Source organism: Castanea sativa, chromosome 8 (genome assembly GCF_040712315.1).
Source record: "Castanea sativa cultivar Marrone di Chiusa Pesio chromosome 8, ASM4071231v1".
NCBI classification, from domain to species: Eukaryota; Viridiplantae; Streptophyta; class Magnoliopsida; order Fagales; family Fagaceae; genus Castanea; species Castanea sativa.
The window spans coordinates 20536939-20546878 of record NC_134020.1 but is presented as its reverse complement, the minus strand read 5'-3'; the positions used below and the strand labels follow the sequence as shown (position 1 = coordinate 20546878).

At 34.1% G+C, this 9940-nt stretch overlaps 1 protein-coding gene across 1 annotated transcript; it reads left to right on the top strand.

The window, feature by feature from the left end:
* The first annotated feature begins 703 nt into the window (after nucleotides 1–703).
* Nucleotides 704–7859, top strand: LOC142605578 (protein DAMAGED DNA-BINDING 2). Its single transcript, XM_075776993.1, has 11 exons — nucleotides 704–1070; nucleotides 1190–1280; nucleotides 1586–1713; nucleotides 3107–3229; nucleotides 3353–3441; nucleotides 3558–3678; nucleotides 4422–4513; nucleotides 5704–5833; nucleotides 6098–6346; nucleotides 6445–6641; nucleotides 6987–7859. The coding sequence occupies exons 1-11, from the start codon at nucleotides 843–845 to the stop codon at nucleotides 7204–7206; spliced, it is 1668 nt and encodes a 555-aa protein (XP_075633108.1). The 5' UTR covers nucleotides 704–842; the 3' UTR covers nucleotides 7207–7859.
* The last annotated feature ends 2081 nt before the right edge of the window (nucleotides 7860–9940 follow it).

Sequence of the window (9940 nt, the reverse complement as noted above, 5' to 3'; positions counted from 1 at the left end):
ACTACAATAAAATAATATTTTTTTGTTTAGCTCTCATGAACAGTGCACATCTATCTATAGATGTGCACTGTTCATTAGAGCTAAACAAAAATAGATTTAGCTCTACTGCTGGAGCATGCTTTTTGATGTTTGAAGAGCTAAAAAATATCAATATACCAATATACTACCACTGCTGTGAGTGCTCTTACAAAAAAAAAAAAAAATATGGACACCTTTTCACTTTTTTATTTTGATGATGGGAGAGATAGAAAAATGAGTTTTATTATTTTCTTTTAAAAGAAAGAAAGAGACATAGGTTGAAAACTTCAATACGATATTGATGTCTAATTATTGTCTACTCCAAAAACTAATTGATGTATTAGTTTGATGATAAAAATTTTTTTTATTGAATATATAAGTTAAAAACTTAAAACTCTCCATAAAAAAAAAAAAGAAAAAAAAGAGAAAAGAAAAGAAATAGCGACATCGTATCAGTGCGAAAGGCAAATAGCGAGCCACGTGTTCTCCCGCCACGCACCAAAATCCGTATTCCGGATATAGCCCAAGAATGAAAACAATTTTTCCAAGAGTATCACTACCACCACACGGCAGTTTCCATTTGGAAATAGATTTTAAAAAGTCAAAAGGCACGTTTCACATTCCAAGGGGCATTTGAGTAACTTTGATTCCCAATGAGCTTCGTGCAGAAAAGTCGGTTCGTGTTCTTGGGATGGGAATCCTCGTTTCATTTCTTCCCTCGGTCTTGTCCTCTTGTCTTTTCCCATCCCTTTCCATCATAGCCTTTTTGCTGCTTTCTACTTCCTGCTCATACATAACTTCTCTTTCTCTTTTGATTGCCAAAAATGGCCCCACAAACCAGAAGAATGACATTTCCCAATGTGGTCATTGAGAGAGACACTGACTCTGAACCCAGTTCGTCCGATGAAGAAGAAGAAGAAGAAGAAGAAGAAGTAGAAGAAGAAGAAGAAAAAGTTGTGGAGAACAAAAATGAAGAGAGAATGGAGGAACCCTTGGAAGCGAAGAAGAAAGGGAAAACACCCATTACTATTAGTCTCAAGAAAGTTTGCAAAGTAATGGAGGCTTTACCCTTACCCTATGGGCTTTTTCAAAATTCCACTTTTTTTTATTTATAATTTTTGTTTCTGTTTTTGTGTGTGCGTGTGTGTTTTTTTTTTGGGTGATGTTTCAGGTTTGCAAAAAAGTGGGTCATGAAGCGGGATTCAAGGGGGCTACGTATATAGACTGCCCCATGAAACCATGCTTTCTCTGCAAAATGCCTGGTAAGTTCGAACCTTTTTATTTGTTTGTAGAATTCTGCTTACTGGGCATTGCTAATTGAATTGCAATGTCTCCTCGTGAATCGGTCTAATGGAATTAGGAATTTTTTGTGGGTAAATTTATGTATTTTGTTCTTGATAGCACTGATGTACATCTATTCAAAAACACTTTGGTAATATACTAGTTACACATCTTTTAAATGATATAATGATTTTGATATTGTGTGACATTGTTATAAAAGTTTTATAATTTGTGTTACTTTGAGGTTAATTTATGTGTTTTGGCATGTGGATTTTGTGAATTTAAGGTCACACTACAATGGCTTGCCCGCATCGAGTGGCTACTGAGCATGGGGTCATCCCTGCACCCCGCAGAAATACCCGTAATCCATTGGAATATGTCTTTGAGCGCCAGTTCAGACCAGGCGTTCTTCGGGTAATCCTTCAACTCACTATTTTTTTTATTATTATTATTTTTATTTATTATTATTATTATTATTATTATTATTTTTTTTTTTTTTCCCTTGGGTGGGAGCTATGATTTCCCCTTCTGTTTTTGTGTTTGTGTTTTATTTTAGTATGATCTGTAGTATCGAAGTATATTTTTTACATGTCAAATTGTCTCTTAAGAAGCATGTGAAGACATTTAGTATTGCTAGTTTGGTTTACTGTATGATAAGGAATTTCTAGGTATTTTAGAATTCACACTGTTTTGACTTATTACTCTACTTTAGATATCAAGTTTGGTCATTTAGGTGCCTCCTGGGCATGAGGACAAACTGCTCAGCCCGCCAGGTGCGAAAAGCTCCTGGATTACCCAGTAACTGGCTCTGGCAGGTTGGATTAGTTGCCTGTAGGAGTTTGATTAACAGTGAAAAGTTGTACCATATGTTTTGTGATGTGTAGCTAATCTGAGTGAAGTTCTTCCATGTCATATGCATATGTATATAAAAAAGAAGTTTGGTCAATTAGGTGGCTATCATTTTGGAACACAGGACCTGGGAGGAGCATGATTTTTAGGGTGGCTATCAAGTAAGTTTTTCCTAGAAGTGGAGTTTTGAACCAGTTGTCTCTACTTAGGCATGGTCTCCATCTGATTGTGCTATTCGTTGGTATGAATCTTCCGAGTTACATATGACAAATTTGTAATTGAAGCAAAAAGATGGGCGACTACAAGACTTTGGGTTCCAAACGGTGAATATGGAGTGTTGGTGGTGCCTTCCTGTTGGTGAGGGCAAATGGACTAAAAAAATATAAAAGTAAAAGAAATGATACTGAATTTTTCAATTTTAGATGTCAGATCATATCTGCTGCCTTCTATTTATGTTGGTTGCATTACTATGGGTCTTGTCACTCTGTCTATCTTCTCACAGTTTCTTCTTTTCTTGGCCAGAGGATGGGGTTCTGTCTCCTGGTTGTAACTTTAAATGTTTATCATAGATTCAACATGGAATCTGAGTCATAAAGTCATTAATGTTTCGTTACTTTAATAAGGAATCTGAATCATGAAGTCATGGTCAGGCTATCTTAAGTTGAGGCTTCCAGGTTTGCTATTATGGGTCTAGACAAACAGAATTCTCTTTATATGATCTTTTTTAGTAAGAAAATTTCCTAGGCCATAGTCATACCATTGGAATATTTTTGACAGTTAAACTATTTCATTTTCTCTCTTTCTTGGCATTTGGGCTGTTTATACAACTTTTTCAATTTTATTAATGCCTGGCCCTCTGGGTCTTCATGGAGCTGTACCATTGTATTAGAAAGGAGTGGGTGGAAATGTGATCTTCACTGCGATGAATTTATTGTATTTTTTATCATCTCTGCAACAGATCAAACCAGCTTTTGTAATCCCAGATGAGGTGACTTGTGCGGTTATCAGATATCATAGTAGACGTATAACGTGCTTGGAGTTCCATCCAACAAGCAATAACGTCCTTTTATCTGGAGATAAGGTCAGTCTCACCCGCATTACATGTCATTGCTTGGTTCAAGTTTTATGTTGTGTAATTCAGTAATTGTTTAGTGATCATTGACACTTGTTTTTCTTTCTTCTGAATTCTGGTTTGATGTTAAAGAAAGGGCAAGTTGGAGTTTGGGATTTTGGTAAAGTTCATGAAAAGATGGTCTATGGAAATATTCACTCTTGCATAGTGAATAATATGAGGTTAGTTATCTTGGCTCACTCTCTCTCTCTCTCTCTCTCTCTCTCTATATATATATATATATATATTATAGTGCACATCAAAGTCAGAGTGCTAAGCACTATTTGAATACTTACAGGTTCAATCCTACAAATGATGATTCAGTATATGCTGCATCCTCAGATGGAACCATTAGTTGCACTGACTTGGAGACCGGAATTTCATTATCTCTGATGAATCTCAATCCTGATGGGTGGCAGGTGATATTTTTCTCCATTTTTTTTTGGAGTTAATTAATTATGACTTGTCATGTTATTTTATTAATCTTAAGTGTGAGAGTTGTTTTTCAATTGTATATCTAAGCTATTGGACCTGATGCCTAAAAACCACTCAATTTTCAAAAATTTAAGATAAATTTATAACTGTTGAGACTTGATTTATCTGTAGCACAATCTTTAGTAAGAGTTACATTGATTATTTTTTCACTCTGAAGCAGTTTCTCTTACCCCCTGTGTAATAATATCTTTTAAGTTTATATGTTTTAAATTAAGTAGATTTTTATATATCTGTCATTAGTCAGTGTTCATTTTCTTCAGGTTTGAATCTATGGTATTGGTTTGTGTATTGATTTAGTTTCTGAAATCATTTTAAGTTTAAACGATACCATTTCAGATGCATCTCATAATGCTTTACATACTAGAATTATTATTATTATTTTTTGGTAGTTGTGTGATGGGAAAAAAAAATGACATCACCATGGTTCAGTCTTAAACTCTATGGAAAGATCTGTGTTGGCAATGTCTGAAATTTTATAGTAAAAGTATAGGGAAGCCGCAGGGGGTGTTCCACCCCTTTCCTTCCCTTTGTGGGATTTTGGGTCTCTTTTAGGTTGAACAGTCTGGGGAACAGAGTAGGAGAGAAAAGTAAAGGGTGACTGTTTTTACTTGTACAATTAATGTTATATTATACCATCAGGCATGGATTATATATGGTTTGCTTGTAGGGTCCAAGCAGCTGGAGGATGCTCTATGGCATGGATATCAACTCAGAGAAAAGTCTTGTGCTGGTTGCTGATAACTTCGGTTTTCTCTACATGTAAGTATTTTCTTAACTGCTTTTCTTAAAATAAAGAGTCGTATGGTTAGACTGATAAAAAGATATATACAGATACAGGCACTTAATGAAAAGTGAACCTAAATAGTAAGACACTTAAGTGATACAGTTGGCATTTTGTTTAACAAATTTTTGCCATCTATGTTAAATTTCTTATAGAATTTACCCTGCTGCATTGCATGCTACTGAAATAGTTATTTGAAAGTATTTTTATATTTGTACTATTTTGTAATAGTATGTGGCTACTTCATTGCTATCCGGTACGTTTTTTTCTTTTTGTCATTGGCATTGCCTTGTTGGTGGGCCACCTTTATGGTTAATGAATGATAAAACTGGCAACTAATTATTTATTTGTTAGAGTTGCTGGCTATTTTTCATTAGCTTGTTATTTATATTACTACCTATCAAAAAATAAAATTTATATTAGCATTAGGGTATTCTTGTAATTATCTGGCTGACCTTGAGTAATTTTTTGAGGATCCATAGCCTACCCCAAAATTTGGGACTAAGGCTTGGTTGTTGTGACTTGTGAATGTTGTAATCATGCCATAAACCCTAATATAAATATGTGCGAAGATGAGGAATTGATTAATATAGCCCTAGAACTTTTTTTAAATCTCACTTTCTCTCCTTCTCTCCCTCCCTCCCTTCATTCTTCTTTTCTCATTTTCTCTCATTTAACCCCAATATATCCTATTTTATTACTCAGCTTTAGTATATTTTTATTTGATAGATGCTATCAAGGATGTTAGAAATACTGAATGATTGTATTGTATTTCTCACTGAAAGAATATATATGAGTGCCTTTTTATAGGAGGCATATGAGTGCAGTATAAGTAAATATGAGTGCAATACAAGTAAGAGTGTAGTACAAGAATGTGTGCTATACAAGTAAACTAGTTGGGCCTAAAGCCCACAACACTATACATGTTAACAAAGGATAATCTAGTCCTTGTTTTGGGTTTCCCATCACGCAGGTCATGCTAGAGTGTTTTGACATGATGTACATTGTTATTGCTTAGAGCCAATTTGCAATTTACTGCTGTGAAATTTATTGCTTACAAGGATTGAACTCAAGATCTCTTGCTATGATATAGTTTTACCCATAATTTATTTCTTTGAACTTCAGGCATACTCACAGGTAGGTTTGATTTCTCTTTTGGCATATTTAGGGTGGATACTCGCTCAAACAACAAAATTGGGGAGGCAATTTTGATCCATAAGAAAGGTAGCAAGGTGGTTGGACTCCACTGCAATCCTGTTCAACCAGAGCTTCTTTTGAGCTGTGGAAATGATCATTTTGTGAGTCTTTTAGTTTTAATGTGATTAGTTTGAGTTTTTATTTATTGTTGGTTTGTTTCCCTGTGTATACCCAGGTGTAATTTGGTTTTGCTTTGTACGTATTTTAAAGAATTTTTAGAATTTTTATTTTCAATGTGCCATGATGATAAAAATAGATTTATTCTATGCAATTGCTGCTACTTGTAAATCTGCAATTGTGCAATAATACTTTATAAATATTGTTCTCATCGTAGTAGCCCTTATAAACTGGTTTCTGCACCTTAGGCTCGTATATGGGATTTGCGTCGAATGGAAGCTGGATCTTCCCTCTATGACCTTGCACACAAACGAGTTGTTAACTCAGCATATTTCTCTCCACTGTCGGGCAGCAAAATCCTGACCACATCACAGGACAATCGTCTTCGTATATGGGATTCTATATTTGGTGATTTGGACTCCCCAAGCCGAGAAATAGTGCATAGTCATGATTTTAATCGACATTTGACTCCTTTTAAAGCAGAATGGGATCCAAAGGTAATATAATTGTAGCATATTTTTATGATATACTTATTATACAATATACTCTTTGAATTTTTCTTTTTCCTATGAATTACTGATGTTTTTCGGTGCAGGACCCTTCGGAGTCCCTTGTAGTTATTGGTCGCTACATTAGTGAAAATTATAATGGAGCTGCCTTACATCCCATTGATTTCATAGACATCAGCACTGGACAACTAGTTGCTGAGGTCATGGATCCAAACATCACAACTATTACTCCTGTGAACAAGCTGCATCCATGTGATGATGTTTTGGCCTCTGGTAGTTCAAGGTTAGGACTCTATTCCCTCATCAACTTATAATGCAAAGTGATAAAGCTTTGTTTATGTTCCTCCGTTATGTTCTGATAATTAGCTTTGTTTATGCGATTAAATTTGGCTAGATGGGAGTAGGAGATATTTTTTCCTGATTAACAAACATTAATTTCTGAGATCTAGAGTACCTTTTAATGATTTGAAAATTCTATTATTTTGTTACATTAATATAGAGGAGTTGAAATTCTTGATTTCTGTCGCTTCTTCATTTTTCCCCCCTAAATAGATAACTTTGGATTTGGAATGTTACTTTTGTTTTGTTCTATTGCTATTTGTAGTCTTACCATGCTACTCTCTCTTAGGTCACTTTTCATTTGGAGGCCAAAGAAGTCTGAGCTTGTGGAACAGAAGGTTGAAAGGAAGATAGTTATTTGCGATAGAGCCGAGAAGAAACAAAGTCGAAAGTATGGGAATAAAAGTGATGATTCTGATGATGACAAATTCACCTCCAAGGGTAAGAAGTTGAAGTCCAATAAACCTGAATGGAAACTAACTCGCTGTTCTGGCAAGGTCAAACGCTAATCTAGCACTAAATTTGAACTCAAAGCCCTCTTTCCTTTTTGGTCCAAGAGCTGGAATATATCTACCAACCCTGGCAGAACTTTTTTAGCTGTTTTGAAGCTTTCCATCTGCCACATCTGTGTACAGGAAGATACCTTTGCCACTTTTTGCTTAGCCTTTCAGGCAAAGACCTTTTTGATTTAGTACTAGGAAGCTGTATTTAGCTGTTTAGCATCTTGCTTCCTCTTTTTCCTTTACATTTGGAAGGCTGACTGTAGCCTGCAGGAGGATGCATGATAATCTTTCTGCAGCATTGTACAAAGTTGGGTATGTGGTCTCAGCATGTTGCATTGTATTTTACATTTCAGAATGTAACTTTGTGTGTGAGGAATTCCCACAATTGGCTTAGTCTACATGGTGATGGAGTTTTTTCACCTGATTATTATTTTTTGTTTTCATCGGTCAAGTAAAACCTTAAGCAGTTGCTTAACAAACTAGAAAGTGGGAAGAAGCATTTGGACTGATGACATTCCTGTCAACCGAGTCTGTAGTGGCAGGGCAGGAATGTGAAGGTAACTTATTGACTTATTGTTATTTTTTTTATGAACATTGACTTATTGTTATTATTTGCGGGTTGTGTTACTTGTGTATATAATATGAGTACATATTAGAAATATTGTAGACTTGTAGTCTAGCAGTCGTACTCCATTTTCGTATACTGTCTGCAAAATATCAAGTTGATCAAACCTGGTCTCATCTAAAAATATAATATTCACGTTTCTTTAAAAAAACTTTTTTATTAAAACTCTAGTGAATTCAGCAGATTTGATAATATTTCAATTGATAGGAATTAATTTAAACAGAGATGGAAAAGCATAATAACAACAATGAAACTAATGTAAATAGAATCAACAACTAAGAAACTAAAGAAAATTATATGCATTATTGAAGAACAGGATACGTAGGAAAAAAAAAAAAAAAACCTAACTTAATACAAGCGTTTTAATAACTAAATACCCTACTGTTGCTTGCTCTAAAGTATATGGCAACAAGGGAAATGTAAATGAACCGGAAGAATTACACTACTCCTAGAATAGAAGTAAAGTAGACTTGTTAAAGTGTTGGTGTTGAATTTTTCATTGTTTATGTCCCTTATCCATGGATTGTTCTACTTTTTATAGGAAAAAAAGGTAGTAATTTCTAACCAATAACTACTTTACAAGATAAGGGAGCAATTTCTTAAATTCTAGTAACTACTTTTCTTTGTCCTTAAGTCTTCTACTTGAGTGATAAGTAGCTTCAAGTTTCTTAAATTCTACTTGGTGCGATGATCACTTTATAAGTACAAGTGCTTGTGAGGTGTGGGGGGTAAGGGCCGGGGTTTAAGTCTCTAAGAGGGAACTTTTACACACATATACACTTAGATTAGGTTAGAGTAGAATTTCTATCTTGTATAAAAAAAAAAGGTTTTTTATAACTAAATTGACAAATGTCATTTATTGTCCCATGTAATATAAGTAAAAATTAGTTATTTCCTAGGAGGGTTAAAACTATAACCAATTTTACCAAAAAAAAAAAAAAACTTACAATTGACATGTAAATGAATGCAATTTGTGCTGAATAATACTAAAGATACAAAATTTTTTATAAATTTTTTTACAAATTGCTGATGTGGTGAATGATTATTGGTAAATGAAAAAGTGATATTAATGATGGACTTAGATGAAAACCAATAAAAGATTGACAACATAAGCATTTTATAAAAATGTTGTAAATTAGTTTGTACTTGTAGTATTACTCATTTGTGCCACATCATCAATAACATAATAAATAAATTTCTTAATTATTATTATTATTGCTATTTGTGTTTTAAAAGCATCAGTTTGTTAATGCTTATCTAGTGATATATATAGTATTGATGCACCAATATATTTTTTACCATGTAATCTCACTTCAAGATAATGACTTAGGATTTTAACTTCTTAGAAACATTCTTCATTTTTGTTTTATGAACCCTAGAACCATTCTTCTTAAGATTCACATCACATAAGTTCTAAATTTACAGACGACTTTATTACTAGGCCAATTTGTGGCATAATTTCTAAGCTCACACATAGTATAATTGCAAAACTTGCATGTGTGATTATTACCGAATTATAATTACATCTGGGTGTTAAACCGTTAATGGTCTAACACTTATTTCCCTCCTTCAAGCAGAACCCACTCGATTGCCATGGGTTGTACGCTCGAGTCTATGGAAAGGTCATACGGTTTGATGTTTGAGAAAACTTTTTTTTTTTACTTTCTTTTTTCCTGTGTCAAAATCACTTTCAAGTTTCAACCAAGTGAGAGTCCTTTTTTTTTTTTTTAATTTTTAATTTTAATTTTTTATGCTAGTGAGTAACTACTTAAGAATTAAGATTATATATATATATATATATATATATATATATATATATATATATATATATATATATATATATGACAATTTTAGGAGGAGTCAAGGGGGGGCAGGTGCCCCCTCGCCCCCCTCTGGCTCCACCCCTTGTACTGACCAAACTTGAAACTCATTCACAGAGACTGAGCAACAAGTCAACAACATTACACGTACGTTTAACATGGAAGAAGTTATAGCCCATTTGAACCCAGTGTCCAAAGCTTTATAATCTTCTATCACGTACATGGCCATACTATGAATAGCATCTGTCGTTGTTATGGATCATGTTTATAATAATTTGAGCGTCACTTTCAAAGA